General features: G+C 38.6%; 1 protein-coding gene across 1 annotated transcript in view; it reads right to left on the reverse strand.

The window, feature by feature from the left end:
• Nucleotides 1-20,742, reverse strand: part of ITGAE (integrin subunit alpha E) — a 1,198,231-nt gene that overhangs the window by 471,079 nt on the left and 706,410 nt on the right. Inside the window, exon 23 of the mRNA XM_044054873.1 lies at nt 12,047-12,195. Coding sequence (XP_043910808.1) covers nt 12,047-12,195 — 149 coding nt within the window. The remainder of the gene's footprint in view (nt 1-12,046; nt 12,196-20,742) is intronic.

A 20,742-nucleotide genomic window follows, 5' to 3' on the forward strand; every position in this document is an offset into this window, starting at 1 on the left:
GTTACACCAGGTTGCATATCCAGTATTTTTGACAAACTAGTTGGCAGGGAATTTTTAAAATCTGCCAACTCATTACAAAATGAAAAAATAAGTTCCCAATTATCTCTTTCTTCCACATCACACCTCCAACATTTGCAATCTACCTGACGAAAAACTCTTTGGAGCCTGCTTGGGGTATAAAAATACCTATGCAAACACTTTCAAGCAAAGATTCTAAATCTTCTAGACTTTGTTGCTTATTAGGGAGCCATAAATACATCCTCCCATTGTTTCCTTGTGAATTGCTTATCCAATCACTCTCCCGATCCTTTCTAATCTCCTCTGATTGACTCCTATAGTTATCATGCAGTATTTTATATGCCCTACTAATTATCGCCTTTTTAACAGCAGCTTCTGATCTAGATTCTGCTAAAAACTCTACCAGTGCTGGTCTTTCACATAGGATCCCTCTACTTCTTTCTCTTTGCCTATACTCTGATATTAATCCTTGATGGGAAAGGCAATATCTAGTCTGCAGTCCAAATTAATTATTGGCCTCTTCTCACTCAATTACTTTTCCCCTCTCTAATTATTTGCTCCCAATACAATGATTCCTTTGCCAGTTTTCTCCAGTGCATTCTAGCTATCTCTTACCTATTCTCTGTACCCCTAATTGCAGTTATCCCTCTGTCAGCAGGGCATCCTTTCTTCATTCCTGCGTTGGCTTAGTTCTTGAAATACTTTCTGCTACCTTATGAATATACCATTCTTTCACTTTTTTAATTTCTCCAAATCTTTTGGGTTTCTAATACCGTTATGGGAATGGACCCCATTCCTAAGTCAAAGTATAATTAAAGTTCATGAAAATAGTATTGCTTCAATCCTTGATGTCAGCCAGAAGTGCTCTTTGCAGCATCCATACTGTCCCAGTAATGAATCCTTCTGCAATTCACATGGAGTTACATGTATTGGTAACATATTTAAATATGATTGTAGATTATTTTTTTAAGACCAGTTTCTCCTACTACTATTGGGACTGTGTGGGTATCTTTCTTCCACATTGCTCTCATTTCTGCCTGCAAATCCTGATATTTTATTACTTTGTGTCTCTCTGTAAGCAGGACTGTAGTCACTGGATGTAGCGATTTCAATGATCAATGCTACTTTTGTCTTCCTTTCATGGACCACTGTATCTGGTTTTCTCGCATCTATCTTCTGAACTGTTGGTAATGGATGCTCCCATGTGATGCAGACTTCATCACTTTCTATGATGCTTTGAGGCTCATGTTTTCAGTGTTTTTCAGTTACTTCAATGTTATAATGTTTGCACAACCCCAGTGCAACAGCCTTGCCACATTATTATACCTTTCAGTATACAGTTCTTCTGCCATTAGTATATCAAAACCAGCAACAAGGTATGTGACTCTTTCCAGTTCTGTTTTACAAAACCTACATTTGTCTGTTTCTCCCACATGTTCAATGGACTTTGTAAACCAATGTGTACGTAGCTCACTATCTTGGGCTGCCAATGTTAGCCTTTCATCTTCTGGTTTGAATTTGCTTCTCCTTAACCATTCCTGCATTCTATCCTGATCAACATGAGGATCTTCCAGGAGTTTTCTATATTTGCAACTATATTTATGCATTTTCCACATTTCTTGCCTTCTCATCTGATCCTTCACCTTATACTCTTTCTTTTGTTTTTTGGCACATTCAGTTGCTGCCTGATTTTTATCTATTTCTGGTCTGATTTCCAGTCTTGCTTGATGCCAATATGCTTCTGCTAGACTAAGAAGGGAGGTCATCTTACAGTTATTCTCCTCATGTTTCAAAACTTTCACTATATTTGGGTCTTGTGAGAGTGGCCAATATGTATGCAGTCTAACAATTACAGATCTATACATGTAATCAGTTTCAAGTAGGCCCACACCTCCTTCAGAATGGGGATTTTATAATTATCTTGGCATGCACTGATTTTTATAAATCATTTGATGAGTATGAAGCATCCTTCTTGTTTTCCTGTCTAATCTATCCAGCACTTTTTGGGACCAGTCAATCACTTCAAAACTGTAAGTTAGGAAAGGAAGAGCAAATTGGTTTATAGGCTTGAATTTTGTTCGTAGATGTCAATGTTGTTTTTAGGATTAATTCAAGTTTTCTAAAATATTCCTTCATCAGTTTTATTCACATTTGTTCATGTTTTATTGTCGATCCTTCATCGGTTCCCAAATATTTATACTTTCCCTCTTGCTCAAATTCTTTTATATTACATTTTTGTCCTAAGCTGATATTTTCTTGGTAGTGCAGCTTTCCTGCTTTAAAGGTTGCTTTTGCACATTTATCAAGACCAAATGACATTCTTACATCATCTGAAAAAGTTTTGACTACTTACAGTTGTGCTTTCAGTTCCTCATCTGATGAGCTATACAGTTTTAAATCATTGATAAAGAGAAGATGAGAAGTCTTTACAGTTTGTTGCTTTTTGGGAGCCAAATCATAGTCATGACTTAATCTGTTAAGCAGACAGCTTAATGGGTTAAGGCCAAAGCAAAAGAGTAACGGTAACAGTCACCCTGAAATATCCCTCTATGGATTTTTATTCCTAGAATAATAATTTGTCCTTTACCATGGCTTAACTGCAAAGTGGTTTGCAACTGTTTCATGGTCACTGTGATGTAGTTTATCATTGTAGGGTGTATCTTATATGTTTTTAAACACTCTTTTATCCATGAATGTGGGAAACTGTCACATGTTTTTTATAGTCAATCCATGCCATACTTAGATTCTTCCCCTTTTTACAGTTTTCCGCTATGACTTTAACAACAAACAATCCTTTGTTCCATATGACTTTCTTTAATTGCCCTTTTGTTCTATTGCCATAATTGTGCTTTCTTCTAAATGACTATAAACTCTGTCAGCATAAATTCCAGTGTACAGTTTATATGTCGTCAGAAAGCAAGTTATTAGTCTATAATTTTTAGGGTAGTCTGCAGGTTCACTCTTAAGTAGGAGCATTGTTTTTCTTGTTGTTAGCCAGGTTGGTATCCATTCAGGGTGCACATATAAATAGTTCTTACCCATAGCTAAATCTTCATGCAAAGATGTTAGCACTTTTAACCAGAAGTTAGGTAGTGCATCTGGGCCTGGGTTTTTCCAATTGAAGGCTTTTCTTAACGTTATTTCAATTTCTATGGCTGTTACTTCATCCCATTTCATATCCTGTACCTTTGAACTTATTATTTCTTTTACATCTTCTATCCATTTAGCATCTTTGTTATGTTGCACAGGCTCTTTATAAATACTTCTCCAAAATGTATCTATTTCTTCTTTTTTGGTGGTTTTTCAGTTCCTTTTACCTTGTTTCCCAATTCTCTATAAAACTTTTTTGGGTCATCAATAAGTTGCTTATTTTGTACTTTTCCTTTATATTTACCTGTGTAAATTCTAAGTTTTTCTGCCTTTGCTTATATTTTTAGTTTATTATTTGCGATAGTGCATGACAGATCCTGATCCATAATATTGTGCATTGCTTTTATCATATCTATCTTTCTGAGTATTTTTGTTGATCTATTCCCTCTTCTATACTCCTCTAACAGCAACACTTCTTGTCTTAATTGCTTTCTAGTTTTCTCTATTCAATACTTCCATGATGGCATTCAATTTCTCCAACTTCTTTTCCTTTCATACCCTGTGTTCTTGTGGTAGAATTTTATCTGTTATTAATTTAGCTGCACTGAAATATATCCTGTTTATTTCTGTTATATCATATGGATCTCTATGGGCAGTCCTAATTAATGTTTTCATTTGTTTTATCAAACTTCTAATTTTTGGGGTTTTATTGACCTTCTGCAGTCTTTCTCTTTCATTGATCTTAATATGTCTATCTATATCTATTAAATCAAGCAACTCTTCTCTTATGTCATTTTCTTCTAAACTGAGGACACATTTTTGTTCTCCATTTTCTGCAGACATTCTATAAAAAGTTCTATACCATCTTCCTGTGGCACATTCTCTTCAATTTCATCCTGTGTCATCCATTGCTCTGTCATATGGGAACTCACTGGCCTATAACTCCTCAACATTGACTGTGTCAGAGTTGCCACAATTTATTGTTCCTTCCCTTGCTTCAAGTGAACATCTACACTGGTTTCCTGTAGAAGGCTCCAAAATATCTTCATGTGGCAATTGGCCGGTTGCTTCCTGTTCCAATGGTTTCCCTTTAATTTGGATGTCTAGTGCTCTATCTTGCTGTGTTGCTTTCTGAGTTAGATTTTGTACACTGAATCCTTCACTTCACAAGTACTCCATAACCTCAGTTTCTATTTCTTTAACTTCTCCATTACTAATCTTCTTTTCTACTTTTTCCTCTTTGTCTTGTTATTTTTTTGGATTGTAAAGTTTTCCATGTCTGGATTCCTTTGCCTGTATTTCTCTCCAAATATCTTTGGTGCTGCTTTTTTGTACTGATTAGTGTTGCTTTCTCCTTTGCATAAATATTACACCATATTAAATCTCTTTTTTTCCATGTCCATATTTCTTCTTCAGATGTTTCCTGATCTTCCTGTTTCTCCTTACTTTGGGGACTCTTTCCATCATGCTGTGACGTAACCTTTGTTAAACCTTCTATACAACATCATTCACTTCGCCAGCATTCCACAACTTCAGCTTCTATTTTTTAACTTCTGTTTTACTAATCTTCTTTTCTATGTTTCCTCTTTGTGATGATATTTTTTATTGTGAAATTGTCTGTATCTGTATGCCTTTGCCTGTATTTCTCTTTGAATATCTTTGGGGCTGCCTTTTTTGTATTGATTAATTTGGCTTTCAACCTTGCATAAATATTGCACCATATCAAATCTCTTTCTTTCCCATGTCCATATTTCTTTTTTATACTTTTCAAAAAATCTCTAAGTTTTGTTATTTATACTTTTGCACTCCCTCGGACACTTCTTTTTCCAAACAGATCAATGTTTATTGGTCTATATAATGTTTTATCATAAATCTGTTGTATTAATGAACACAATTTTTATTTGAAGATTCTGACAGTTTTTTTTCTTTTGCAATTATTTTTCTTTCCTCTAACTTCTCTCTTAATCTTTTTGTATATCTTGTGTCTGGAAATTCTGTGCTTTTTGCATAATGGTAACACTACATAATTTCTTTCTTATCCTTAATAATCCACCCTATTGTCTTTACAGCTGTTCTTTGGCCTATCAGTTTTTGTGATTTTTGTGGACTGCTACTTCCTTCTAAAACAGGGAGTCCATCCTCCCCCTGTGCCTGGCCTGGCCCCATTGTAGGAATATTTCAGTATTTTGGTATTTCTACAGTGTCATTTTTTCCAATCCTGGTACCAATGCAGTGACAAGGATTGGGCATGTTTTATGCTGGGTCTTGTGCACTTAGCTATCTTTTTAAATTTTTGACCTACTTCTGTCCATGATATATGCTATATAAAACAAAGTCTATATATCAGTGTTGTCTTGGTGAGATTTTGTGAAAAATAGGGCCCACCTTGTGAAGGTACTCACCAAGACTTGAGGATGAATAATATTTTGTATGGTTGTTGTTGTTCTCATTAATGATCTGCCTCTAAAATCCCAGTCTCTCCTCATTTCTCTTCCCCCATTATATCATCATCCCTTTCCACTTTGAAGTATAGATTTCTGCTTGTACTATATATAGTAGACTTAAATGTGAGGGTCTGAAAATCAGGTAGTCCCAAACCAGCTTGTTCTATTGGAAGGATCAAATTATTCCACTTGACTCTTGCCCTCTTCCCCTGTCAGATAAAAACCTTCAATTCTTTATTAATTGCTATCCACAACTTCTCCTCCGGTTAATAATAATATGCCTGATCTGTGTATAAAACTAAAGGGTCAAAAGCATTTTCACTGCTTGTATCTTACTCTCCATATCTATAAAACAAGGATGTAATTTCTCAGTTTTTATATCATCTTTTGTTTATTCTCTTCCCCCATATCCTTAGCTGCCATAACAGAATCCTTTTAATCCATATTCCTAAGTACTTAATTTTATTCTGTCCCCATAAATATGGGTATTGCCAAAATAATTTGTTTGTGAGTACATAGTTTAAAAATATTGCCTCTATTTTATCTTCATTAATTTTATTTCCTGAAAATTTTTAAACTGTCTCAGAATGTTCCACAACACTGAAATGTCATTTTCTGGCTTTATCAGGTACAAAATAATGTCATTTGCAAATAAAGCCAACTTTTCTTGATTAGTATGCCAATTACATCCTTGAATTTCTAGTCCCTTATTTTCTTTGTTCTAAATATAATGCAAATAACAAAGGGGAAAGAGAACCCCCCTGCCTGGTTCAATTGCTCAAGCAAAACACTTTAGAGAGGTCCACCCCCCCACTTTAATTTTCACTTCTGATCCCTCATGTATCCTCCTAATCAACCTTATTATTTTATCACGGATTTCAAATGCTTCCTTTGCGCTACTCTTAAAATCTCATCTTACTCTGTTGAATGCTTTCTCTGCATCAAGACCCATCAACAATAGTGGTATTTTCTTACATTGTGCTTCCCTCTGGATCATCAATGTTCTGTTAATGCTGTCAGATGTTTGCCTCCACTCCACAAAATCACAATGATCCACATCTATCAATTTTGGCACACCTTTGCCATTATTTAGTCATTATAGACATAAACACTCTATAATCATGGTTTAGAATTGAGATGGACTTATATGAAGCTGGGTCTCATGGGTTTTTATTATCTTTAGGCGTTATAGCCACCACAGCTCTCTTCTAAGGTGTTGGTAATTCTCCTCCTTTTAAAATGCTGTTAAACAAAACCTTCCAGATCTTTTCTTATTTTCTTCCCTCCTAGCTTCCAAACATCCATGGGAATACTATCTGTTACTGGAGACTTTCATGTAGATTAGTTATACACATCAGCATTTTTATCTCATATCCTCCCATCCTGTCAGCAATTGAGCCTCATCTACCTCTAACCCTTGCATAGGTAATTGTCCCATAAATATTTCCATTTGTGCTTTTTCCTTGATTTATACATTTCTCAGCTTTATGCATATTTTCATAAAATTTATGAAATATTTTAATAACTCTACAGGATCTCAAGTTATCTTCCTTGGTATAGGCTCCCTAAGCTTAGCAACAGCCCTTTCTACTTTCTGCTGTCTGAATCATTGTGTTAAAAGCTTTTATGCTCTGGAGTCATTGTAAAAAAAACAGTGGATTAACAGCAATCTTTCTAAACTCATGCATATTATTGAGGTAGACCCCTTATTTTCTTTTTAACATTCTTTAGTTGTGCCTCTTCTTTTTCTGTGAGCTTCCACCTATTCCGCAATACTTTAAACTTTGTTATTTTTAAACTCCACTTTAATTTTATCCCACTCCCTAGCTATATTTTCCGAATAAATTTCTGTCTTCCCTAATAACTCCTGAATAAGTGCCACTACCCATTCCAAAAATTCCTCTCTGTTAAATGTTGGTGGGGAAGCGCCAGTGTCTCATTTTTATTTTATTATCATGCATTTTTATTTTAGTTATTATTGGTATGTGATCTGAAATACTTATTGGATGCATATCAAAAGTAAATGCACATGTTCCTGTGAATATATAATTTCTGTCTAGCCTAGCCCAATTTTTGTACATTGGAGAATAATGTGTAAATTCTCTCTAAGCTCCTATTACTGAATTCACATCTTCCATACCAAATATTTTCATAATTTTTTTTCAAAAATCTACCCTTTTTGTTAAATCTAGACCCCCTAATACATCCTCACTGTTGCAACTCAAATTCCACTCCTCACCTACAAGTAGTATTCCCTGCTGAAAGCTGATGATTTCTCCCAGAATTTTCTGAAGCTCCATTGTAGAGGTTTAAGGTGAAATGCAAATACATGCCAGCATAATCTTCCTCCCTTGCCAGTAGCCACTTACTACTACAAATCTGCTATTATTATCTTTTTTTTTCCTCTTCTGTCATACTGGAACTCCACTAGCAAGTAATGTAAGTACTCCTCTTTTCCTTTGTCCCTCATATTCTGCTGAATATCCATCCTGATAGCCTTTCTTTATCAAATTCACATCCTCACTTCTTTCTAAATGTGTCTCCTATAATCCTATAGCATTGCTATTTGCACTCTGCATTTTGTAATATAATTAAATATTCTTTCCTTTTTGCCTATTCATTTGATGCCATTCATATTCCAAGATAATATGGAAAGCATTGCCATTATGATAAGAAGTCATCATTCCCACCTGTTCATAGGTTCATAGGTAGGTACTAGGCTATTGGCCCTAGGGCCCATACAAGCCTAGCCAAAAAATGTACCCTGGCTTTCACCACCCAAGAAAATTATTTTCCTGTGCCCCTGTCGAGCAGAGCCACAGAAGTGATCCCTGGGGTGAATTTCCCATTTCCCATCCAATCATCAAGATTTTTCTTAAAGAGTGCTAATGAGGAGCTCTGTTTGACATAGATAGGTAGTCTGTTCCAGAGTATGGGAAGTCTCTGGGACAGGAATCTATCCCTCCAGCATGTTCTGTTTATTGTGGTGACAAGGTTTAGGTCCCTAGATCGTGTAGCTCGGAGGGATTGGGATTTCTTTAAGTGGAGCATGTCCAACAGCTCTGGGTTTGGCATAGCTTTGTATGTTCGGCAGAGATCGCCCCTGAGTAGGCAATATGCGATGGAGTAAAGCTGTCGTTTTTTGAGACGGTCTGCATAGAGCATCTGTTTGAGGCCAGTAATCCTCTTTGTGAGGTATTTCTGTGGTCTTTCCAGTTGTTGTAGATGTCTTGTGAGGTACATACCAAAAGGGGCATTGTACTCTATAATGGGTCTAATGAGTGATGAGTAGAGGGGAACAATGACCTCTTTTTTTCTGGATGAGAATCCTTTTGTGATGAGATGAGCCACGTAGAAGGATTTCCTGACCACTGTGGCGATGTGATTATCAAAGGAGAGACTACTATCTACCTGTGTCCCAAGGTCTCTTATCACATTTTCGGCATTAAGTAGACTGCCAGCTATGTGGTAGTTCATGGGTACAGAGTTTTTACCAAAGGGGGTGACAATACACTTTTTGGCATTGAGCTTTAGGCCATGGCTTTGATACCAGGTATCTGTCTCAGTGAGGCCCTTTTTTAGTTTGTCAGCATCGTTAGGAGTTTCGATTATGGCTCCTAGTTTGCAGTCATCTGCAAACTTTGTTAGCCAAAGACGTTCTGTGTTGGCCTACACTTCAGAGAAGTAGATACCAAACAGGAGAGGACCCAGGACTGAACCCTGTGGTACTCCACTTGTCACTGGTCTGATGCCGGATTTGGAATCCGCTACTTTCACAGTGTGGGTTCTGTCCGTGAGCCAGTTGGCAACCCATCTTGTGACATAGGGATTTATACCTAGTTTAGTGAGCTTATCTATAATTCCAGAGTGGGGGATGGTGTCGAAAGCCTTGGCGAGATCTAGATAAGCTGTGTGAACCATTTTACCCTTATCTATGGCTTTGGTGACTGCTTCAAAGAAGTCAATCAGGTTTAGGAGACATGATCTACCTTTTACAAATCCAAACTGGGTAGGGTCCAGAGTTTGGAGATTACCAATGTCTTTGTTTATGAGTTCCACGATGATACGTTCCATGGCCTTGCAGACCAGGCTCATCAGGCTAATGGGGCGGTAGTTCCCGGGGTCGATCGTGGCTCCCCCTTTGTGGAGTGGGATAACCGTCATGGTGCACCATTCAGTGGGTACAAAGCCTGAGGTGAGGCTATGATTAAACATGGTACTTGGGTAGGGTGCCAGTTCATTCTGTAGTTCATGTAGAACGCAGCCTGGGATATTGTCAGGTCCCATGGATGCTGTGTTCTTGGCTTTGGAGAGTTTTTTTTACTTGTGCAGCCGTGATTATAGGAACTTTGCATTCTTCCAGTATAGAAATGGGCCCTCTAGGGGGTGAGAGGGGGGTAAAGTTAGCACTGAACCTATCTGCTAGGATGTTGGCAATATCAGTTGGTTCTGTATATTTAGTGTCATTGTGCTGTAACTCAGAGCAGATCTTAGTGTTCCCATTTAGATTCTTGACATAGCTATAGAATGCTTTGTGGTTGTCTTTAGAGTCAGTGGCAATTTTGTTTTCGTAACTAGCTTTGGAGGATTTTATGAGGGATCTCAGCTTCTTACTGAGATTGACCAGGGAGTTCCTCCAGTCATGGGATTTTACTCTTTTTTGCAACAGTCTCTTTCTTCTGTTGTAGAGTTTGTTTATGGCAGAGGACCACCAGATTGGCTTCCTTATTTTGGAGGATAACATCTTGGTTCTATTAGGGAAAGCATGATCCATGCACTCATGTAAGTGCTTATAAAGTGCATTTGTGTAGGATTCGGCAGTCATACCTCTATTGTTCGTCTGCATGGGTGTCATGAAGTTTGCCAGTTCTGTCTTAAGAAGTGTGAAGTTGGCTTTGGAAAAGTTTTTTGCAATGGTTTCCCTAATTGGGGGTGGGGATGGGATGTGGATGTCTAGGCTTTTTAGCTTGTGGTCAGATCTGACCAATGAGGAATTGACCTCTGGTGTGGAACACCGGTTTCCCATGTTGGTAATGACCAGGACTAGGATATTGCTGCCCCTGGTGTGGGTGTGAATAAGTTGATCCAAGGCGTTGGAATTTATGAATTCTAGAAAACATTGAGCAAAAGAGTTGGTACATGAGTAGTTTTCCCAGTTAATGGTGGGGTAGTTGAAATCACCCATTATTAGGGTGTTGGGTTGTACCCTAATACTTTTCAGTGTATCAAGAAATGAGGATTGTGAATCCTGGGTCATGGTGGGGGGTCTGTAGCAAGCAACAATTTGGATTGCGGTCTTGCCCAGAGTTAGTTGCACTTGGATAATCTTGGATGCATTATGCTGTGCAACTAGCCTGGAGGTGTGGATATCCTTAATGAATATGGACACGCCTCCGCCTTTAGTGCTTCGTTCTGGGTTAGGTGGCCGAAAGGTGTGGTATGAATTGTAGCCTGGTAATGCAGGGGTGCTGTTAATTATATGGCAGCTTTTTTAAATGTCTGTTTCCAGCTTTTGTGATATGTGCACCCACTAATGTTTGGCAGGTTGATCCTTTAACATTTTTTCTTATCATCAACATTGGAGCCTACGTCACATTTTTTGATGGAGAAAGTCTTAAAATTATTTAGTTGCCAGTTATTTGAAATGCACAGATAGTGCCATTTTCCAAAATGCATAGTGAAGGGTAATGAGAATTTTTCAAAATGGATATATTTTGATTTATTTATTCCACTCCTTCAAGTTCACTAGCAGTGAAATGAGAATTCCTGGGTTCGTGTTCTCTACTATATTTTTTTTTAACTGATTCTTCTTCATTCACATTCTAACCCAATACATTTTACTGATAGCAACAGGTAACTCTTATTATAGTGTGTTTTTTTAAACTTGGCATAATAGTAAAATCAACAGCAAAAAAAGGCTGAGGTCTGAAGGTTGTACACTTATGTCATCAGCACCCCAGTATCCTACTTCACCATATCATTCATCATTACTATAATGTACAGTTAAAGCTACAGACATTTGACAATTAATTCCTTTATTCTTTGTTAATTGCATAGAAATTGCTAAACAGAAATGCATTTTCTAAGGAGTGATTTAGAACCTTTGGGTTAAGTGATGTGTTTAGAACCTTTGTGTTAAGTGATGTGCTTAGAACCTTTGGGTTAAGTGATGTGCTTAGAACCTTTGGGTTAAGTGATGTGTTTAGAACCTTTGGGTTAAGTGATGTGCTTAGAACCTTTGGGTGAAGTGATGTGCTTACAACCTTTGGGTTAAGTGATGTGTACCAAAGTACACATATGGGATTTATGGTTGTTGGAGCCAGGCTCATGTTTACACAGGACACTTCTTTCACAACTCATTGCTTTAATTACAGAAAAATACACTGTCAGTATAAATACGCTCATCAGATTTGCAGTGGAAACAGTTGATACTGTATTCAAGTAATTAACAAACCCACAGTTACATTCCTGGGATACCATAAATGAAATCCTACCTGCTCCCCATTCAAATCAGGCAAGCTTCCAACTGTCCATTTATCCTGTCTGAACACCAGGACCTTTCCTGTGCCACTGTGTCGGGGTGCTCCAGAGACATAGAGATATTTGTATTCATCATTTCTTCGAATAGAAGCCACACTGTAACCTGCCAAAAAATACACATCTGAGAAACATAATATTTAAATAACAAAGCCTTATTAATGATATTAGGTAAAAAATGATGGTTAGTAACATCTAGGACACATGGCTGAAGGGCACAAAATAAAATATATTTTTTACTGAAAAGAAGATAAAAGAACATTTAAAAAGAACAGTATTTTTCTGTGGGAGGGAAACTCTTCAAATATCTCATGCAAGGGCTATGCCCATGAACCAATGTTATTTTTATAATCAATTGTGTTTTCACTGTATCTCAGGGATGATGTGAAATCCCCATTTGCAGTTACCCCAACAGAGGAGGGATAATGTGAAATCCCCATTTGCAATTACCCTGGCAGGGGAAGACATATTTCAAAAAACACATTTTGACTCATTCTTCCATGTATCTTGCTCCCAGGTTACTCATAAAATCTTGCAAGATGGCAACTACATTGCCAATATCCTGTATGAACAAAGATGTTATATATACAATTTATCACATTTTAGGGAATGCAAATGTAACTGGCTTCAGCAGCAAGTCACAGTGAAAAGTCTTTCTACAAACCCCCTAGCCTCACCTTTAAAGTCATATTGAAGAAACCCTCGAGTTTGTAAAGTAAAATTAAGTAGGTTTTATTAACAGTCATAGATCTAGACAAAATATTTAGCTGTTCACAGTTAATGCTACAAATCTAGAACAGACATGGAGACAAAAGAATTAAGAATTGCTCTTCTGACTAATTTTTCTCCTGAAATGGCTGATTAGTTTCAAAAATAAGTTCTACTTTATACTGGATGAACATTGCTTGGAAAAAGTTATCAAGTTTGAATCTGCTGTACATTGATTATGAAACTAAGGGCCAGACATTTTATTTTGCGGTTATAAGAATAACAGCATGAAAAGACTGCATCTGTGTTTTATATAGGATTGTTAAAAGTTTATATATTTACAGCCCCCCCCCCCCCAGCTAAACACATTCTGCTGACAAAGATGTCAAAGAACACACAATACTTTACTTAAATTAGCTAAAAGCACACCCAGGAGAAAGCAGCATGGCTATATTTTCTGGCATGTTCATTTTTAAACCAAACACAAGCAAAAATGACTTGTCAGGGCTCAGGCTGATATACATTGGGGATCATATTCCATATTTAACTTTCTCACTATCTCATTATAACTATTGTGCCTATTGCCACCTTTGGTCTCAATGTCCACAGTTCTGACACTGTATATAGTAAATTTCACTTACATTTATGTTTATGCTTCATCTTTGACTGGTGATATATTATCATTATTAAATACATTTGTTCACCTGTGCCTGATATTACCCAATGAGACTAGGTCAGAGGATCTATATCAAAATAAAAATAGCATAAATAATACATATTTCCAGCTTATCTGAACACTGCCAGAAGAAATCCTTTTTTTTATAGAACAAAAAAGACTGCAATGCAAATGCCAAATATTTCTTTCTAGGACTAGAATAATGGAACTAGGCTTCACATCCAAGCAGAAATTGGATTAAAAGGACATTATTTAAAAAACAGTTTTATCACATTGCAATTTAAACTTTATACTATAACTGTCACTTAAAAAGCTACAGTATTAAAGTGTTAATGTTACAAATGAACTCAGCAAGTCTCTAAAAAGGTGCATCCACTGCCCCAATATGGTTACTGTACAGCAGCGTGCCTGCATTTTGTCTCTTTTGGTTTGCCCAACTATTAGCTGCGGATCAGTTCTAAAGATTAGTGGAGTAAGTGTACAACATTGCTTAATTTTTTACAGTCATTATTTGCAGGCACACATGCATATGTGTGTGTATATGATTGTGTGTCTGTGTGTGTCTGTCTGTGTACACTAGTGCATGTTTGTAAATTTTCACTGTTCTGCAAGTTCTTTTTTATCTTTATGAATTTTTACTCTTCCTCAAGCTCTTTTTTTAGCTCTTTCTAACCTTTTCTGTTCATAGGTTCATAGGTGTGTACTAGGCTAATGGCCCTGGAGCCTTTGCAAGCCTAGCCCATAGAAGTGTCCTGGCATTGTGCCGCCCGATGTTAGTTCCCAGTGCCTCTATCAAGTAGAACTGCTGGCATGATCCTCAGGGTGAACATTCTATTTCCCATCCATTCATCAAGATTGCTCTTGAAGAGGTCCAGTGAGGTGCTCTGCTTGACATGTATGGGAAGTCTATTCCAGAGCATGGGCAGTCTTCTGGTTTTGAACCTGTCCCTCCAGCATGTTCTGTTGATTATGGTAATGAGGTTGAGGTCTCTGGAGCATGTGGTGTGGAGGGATTTCTTTAGATGTAGCATTTCTAACAGAGCTGAGTCAGACATGGCTTTATAAGTCAAGCAGAGATCGCCTCTTAGTAGACTATATGAGACAGAGAATAACTGGAGTTTTTTTTAGTCTGTCAGTGTAGGACATGTGTTTAAGGCCTAGGATCCTCTTTGTGAGATACTTTTGTGGCCTCTCCAGCTGTTGCAGGTGACTAGTGAGGTACATGCCAAATGGGACATTATACTCTATGATTGGTCTAATTAGGGAAGAGTAGAGAGAAATGATGTCCTCTTTCTTCCTGGATGCAAAACCCTTGGTAATGAGATATGTCACATAGAAGGACTTTCTGACCACAGTGGTAATGTTGTGGTCAAAGGAGAGGTTGCTGTCAACCTGTGTCCCTAGATCTCTTATAATGCCTTCAGTGTTCGGTGGGCTCCCATTGATGTGGTAATTAGTGGGAACTGAGTTTTTCCCAAAGGGGATGATGATGGATTTTTTAGCACTAAGCTTAAGGCCATGGTTTCAACACCAGTCATTTGTCTCAGTGAAGCCTTTCTGTAGGATGTCTGCATCACTTGGGGAGTTAATAATTGCTCCCAGCTTGCAGTCATCTGTGAACATGGTCAGCCAGAGTCCCTCTGTATTGGCCTGGACTTCTGAGAAGTAGATGTCAAACAGGAGAGGACCCAGGACCGATCCCTGTGGGACTCCATTCGTAACTGGTTGGCAGTCTGTCTTGGAGTCCACTACTTTCACACTGTGGGTTCTATCTGTGAGCCAATTTATAACCCACCTAACGATATAGGGGTCGATGCCTAGTTTGGTGAGTTTATCCATAATTCCTGAGTGAGGAATGGTATCAAAGGCCTTGGCCAGATCGAGGTAGGCTGTATGAACTGCCTTACCTTCAACCACCGCTCTGGTGACTGACTCAAAGAAGTCAACCAGGTTAAGCAGGCATGATCTACCTTTCATATGTTTGTGTAGCTAAAGTTCATCCTCAGTGGCATTGCTGTTGTTCATCTATATTATGATCTACCTTTCACAAAACCAAAGTTTATGGGATCTAGAGTTTGGAGATTCCCCTATATCCTTGTTAATTAGGTCCATGATGATGTGCTCCATAGCCTTACATATCAGACTTGCCAGGCTAATGGGGCAATAATTTCCAGGGTCTGTTGTCGGTCCTCCTTTATGGGGAGGGATGACTGTAGCAGTGTGCCATTCAGTAGGGACAAAGCCTGAGGTGAGGCTGTGAGTGAACAGGGCACACAAATGTGGTGCCAGTTCACTTTGTAATTCATGTAGAACACAGCCAGGGATATTGTCAAGTTCCATGGAAACTGTATTCTTGGCCTTGGACAATGCAGCTTTAACCTGTGTTGCAGTAATGCTGGGTGCCTGGCATTCTTCCGTTATTGAGATTGTTCCTTTAGGGGCAGAGAGAGGGGTAAATTTGGCACTGAATCTGTCAGCCAGTATGTTGGCAATATCTGCTGGCTCAGTATAGGAGGTACAATATTGCAGTAACTCAGAGCAAATCTGGGTATTGCTATGGAGATTCTTGATATAACTATAGAAGGCTTTGTGGTTGTTTTTAGTGTCTGCCACAATTCTGCCTTCATAGCTGGCTTTGGAGGTTTTGATGAGGGATCTCAACTTTTTGTTGAGGCTAATAAGGGAATTTTTTCAGTCTTAGGACTTCACCTTTTTCTGTAACAGTTTCTTCCTTCTGTTGTAGAGTTTATTAATGGGAGAGGACCACCAGATTGGCTTCCTTTTTTTGGAGGAGAGCATCTTGATTCTGTTGGGTATGGCTAGTTCCATGCATTTATATACGTGTTCGTACAGTGCATTGGTCTATGATTCGGCAGTCATGCATCCATTTTCCATTGGCATGGGTGCTGTCAAGTTAGCCACCTCTGTTTTTAGGAGTCCAAAGTCAGCTTTGGGGAAGTCTTTCATGGTGGATACCTTTGTGGGGGTGAGGGTGAGATGTGGATTTCCATGGTGATTAGTTTGTGGTCGGATCTAACCAGGGAGGAATTGACTATTGATGTAGAGCAACGGTTGCCAGTGTTAGTAATAACTAGGTCAAAGATGTTACTTCCTCTAGTGGGGGGTAAGAATGAGCTGGCCCTGGGAATTGGAATTGATGAATTCCAGGAAGCATTGGGCCAGTGCATTGGTGCATGAGTAGTTTTCCCAGTTGACGGAGGGGTAGTTGAAATCAGCTAGCATGAGAGTGTTGGGTTGGATCTTAATAGTTTCCAGGGTGCTTAGAAATGTGAAGTGAGAGTCTTGGGACATGGTTTAGGACCTATAGCAGGCTACTGCCTGAATCACTGTCTTACCCATTGTTAGTTCTGTCTGGAGTATCTCAGATGCGTTATGCTGGGCTACTAGTCTGGAGGTGTGCATATCTTTTATGAATATGGAGACACCACCACCTTTGGAGCTTCTGCCCATGTTCTGGGGCTGAAAGGTGTGGAATGAGTTACAGCCTGGTAGTGCAGGGGTGCTTTCTGCTGCTTTAAACCAGGTCTCTGTTATAGCACAGATGTAGATGTTCTCCATTTTGAGGACTGCTTCGAGCAAGTGCATCTTGAGATTTAGACTTCTAGCATTGAGCAGCATGACACTCAGATTGCATTTATTTATAGGTGTTATGGTGGTAATTTGGTCTTTGCAACACCACCTAAAAAAGGCACTATAGGGGTGGCAAGAGCCTTAGCCAGTACCCAGAAACCCAGGGGTGACAGATGTAGGCCATCTCTGGCAAAGCATTGAGGTCTGCCAATCATGTCATCCCAAGCAGACAGATACTGGATCCCCTTATAATGACAACAGAAACTTAGCCAGTTGGTGAAGTCAATCATTTTCTGTTTGTACTGTGGTATCATTCTGGGTGATGGTAGGATGCTACTTAGGGCTAGGGTCATACCTGCCTGGGTCACATAATCCGAGAGCTCCACCATGTCTCTTTTCATGTAGTCCAGGGAGGTGCGTCTCAGGTCATTCACACCCACATGGACAATGACCAAGTCATACTTGTACTTGTTGTGAAGTGACCTGAGTGCATGTGTTATGTGTCGGATTCTGGCACCTGATAGACAGCTGACTGTTACCTTCTACTTATTCAACCTAGTGAGTGGGACATCAGTGTGCCTCATTATCGAGTCACTTATGATTATTGTATTGGGCAAGCTGTTTTGCCTTAGGGGCTTAGGTTGAGGGGTACACTTTGTAGGTGAGCTGTGTAACTTGTGGTTTGTGCTGTGTTGTGGTGGTTGAGTACATTTCTGCCTTGGAGGTCTCTGCTGTTTGGGTAGATTTCTATTGTAAGCCTCTGTGAAGGTGAGTGTGTGGTTTGTGTTTTTATGTGTGGGCTGTGATGGTGGGTGTTCTGGAAGGCTATGTGTTCCATGTGGTGTGGTGTAAGTGTTGACCTTCTCCTCTTAACCAGCTATTCCATTCTTGGCTGGAGAGTGCATGGCTTCCACTTTGGAGATATAACAGCATCTCTCACAAGTCTGAGTATTTGCAGGTAAGAGGAGAGGGTTGTCTGTATATATGAGGCAGTTGCTACACTGCCTCAGAATGCCCAAGTTCACCAGGTTAATAGGAGAAAGTACAGGAAACTGACCTTTAGACATGCCAGAAGGGATAGTCATCCTTACTAAGTACTGGAGCTGTTTCCTCATAGGACATCTAGTGCTGATAGCACTTATGTGTGCTACAAAATGCCTGATGAAGTGCTAGGTAAATAAATTAATTAAACTGCAATAGAGAAGAGATACAGCAGGATCGAAGGGAAAAATTGTTAGCTGAGGTTCTGTTAGTAGTTCGTATTTTACTTTTTTTCACTGTTGGCAGTGCCACCCTGATGTTTTCTAAAATAAATCCGAAATAGTAAATCATCCATGTAACAAATGCAACACTTTCAAAATAACTATTTGCCTTTCTGGCAGTCCCAAAAGGAAGAACACCATAAAGAGAGCTGTTAGTGAGCATATGTACTTTACAATTGCCTCATTTCAAGATCCAATTTTACAGTGAAATTAACACTGTCACAAAACTAGTGCATCAACAAACTTATGATTCTGAAGAAAGAACCCCCTCCCCAGCTCTCAGGTGCTTAAAGAACCTGTCCTGTAGTAATTCCCAGTCTTACTGTTTCAGGACCTTTTTCTACTGCAGCTGCTGTTTATAGACTTGAGGCCTTCCTCCAGATTATTTTTTCTCCAGTTCTGTATATATTAGAAAAGCTAGACTTGGTCCATATTTCATTTAATACTCAACTTTGAATATATCATTTAAGAAAATCAGAGGGTCTGCTTAGAATTCACTGAGCATAATATGCACATGTAAAAAGCCATTTTATTTATTGATTGATTGATTGCAGGCATATATTTTTTTCTGTTAGGATTGTGGTCTATTTTCAGGGGAACCCCAATATGTTATTCGTAATGAGCAGAGGACATTTGAACATAACACTTGGACATACCTCTCACCAGCTCTGATTTAGATAGTGCTATGATTTTTATCCTTCACATTTAATCTTACTCCTCCAACATTCACTGATTTCCCTCATAAAATCAGATCTGTTTATTGGTACATACCTTATTAAACAAATACATGAATCTATGCAAGTATTCCCTACTACTAATTAATATGGCCTAGTTTATAAAGACCTTATGTATTGAAAAATAAGAAAGTGCTCTTCCTTCTGACCATCTGCTATAATTAACAGAGGGCAATTGTATTTCTTACAAGAGTCATGTCTTTGAACAGATTAGTAAATACTGCAGTGGCTGTTTCTGTTTTAAGGCCTCCATCTGCATTTGTGGAGAATGGTATGGCTGTTTCTCTTTTCATAGCTGAAGAGATGATTGTGGATATGTGAATGACTCTGTTCAGATCACTGAAACAGAAAGTGGAAGTCTCACAAATTCACAATTACTAGAAAAGCTAGATATTACAAATAACAATGACAAAAGATGAACCCACACTGTGGAAACACATGACCATCAGTTTTCCTGTCCACCTTCTTCTACTTTTTATGAACCAAACTGGGTTGGGTCCAGTGTCTGAATGTTTCCTATGTCATTGTTAATCATTTCCATGATACGTCTTTCCATGGCTTTTCATATGAGACTTGTCAGACAAATGAATCTGTAGTTCCTGGGATCCTTTGATGGTCTGCTGTTGTGCAGAGGAATGATCACTGCATCTTCCATTCATGTGGTACAAAGTCTGTGGAGAGGCAATGGTTGAATAGTGACTCCAATGGCCCTGATAGGTCATTTTTCATTTAGGAGACACTCTGGTATATTGTTGGGACTCATCAAAGCTGTATTCCTGGCCTTAGAGACTGGATATAAGACCTGCACACTACTGGAAGTCAGAGGGGTTTATGTTAGATGGTATTTCCTTGGGCGTGTGACCGGGTTTGACAGGGGATAAAGCTGGAGCTGAATTTGTCAGCCAGAATATTTATGTATCTCCCAGTTCCATAAACGTGTCCTCATTTGCCAGTAGTTTAGCACACTGGTGTGTGCTACCTTTGAGGTTTTGGACATAGGTAAAGAAGGCCTTATGGTTGTCCTTGGTCTACGACACTATTGTTACCTCAAAGTTTGTTTTGTTGGACTTGATTAGTCCTCTTAGTTGCTTATTCAATTTGATGACAGTGTTTTTACCTTTTTTGGCACTACACTTTCTAATTTTAGCTGTGACTTTTTTCTTTTGTTGTTCAACTTTTTAATTTTGGAATCCAGAAGGATGGTTTGTTTTTTGTGTTGGTTTTGAGCTTCTGTGCAGTCATTGTTAGGGTTGTACAGAGCCTCTGTAAATAATTCTCCATAGCCTGCTGCATTATCTGGGCTTGGAGGGGCTTGAAATTTTGACAGGTTATCACTTAGCAAAAGGTAGCTTGCCTTGGAGAAGATTCTAACTATTACAGGGTTTGCTGGGATTACAGAATAGATTCTTACTTCAAAAGAGATTGATTTGTGACCTGATCTTACCAGAGAAGACATGACACTTGGAGGTGCAGCATTTTCATATATTTGTGAGTTCCATGTCCAATATGTTTATACCTGTAGTAGTCCAGGATGTTTGTGTTTATGAAGTCTAGGAATCTCTGCACCTGCAAATTTGGGATCGTGTAGATTCCCAGTTTATGGCAGGATAATTAAAGTCCTCCATGAGTATGGTATTTGGTTGAATGATGAGTGTCTCCAAAGGTATAAGCATGAGGCGTGT

Source organism: Protopterus annectens, chromosome 13.part0, assembly GCF_019279795.1.
Source record: "Protopterus annectens isolate FY-2018-M chromosome 13.part0, PAN1.0, whole genome shotgun sequence".
In the NCBI taxonomy this organism is placed as follows: Eukaryota; Metazoa; Chordata; order Ceratodontiformes; family Protopteridae; genus Protopterus; species Protopterus annectens.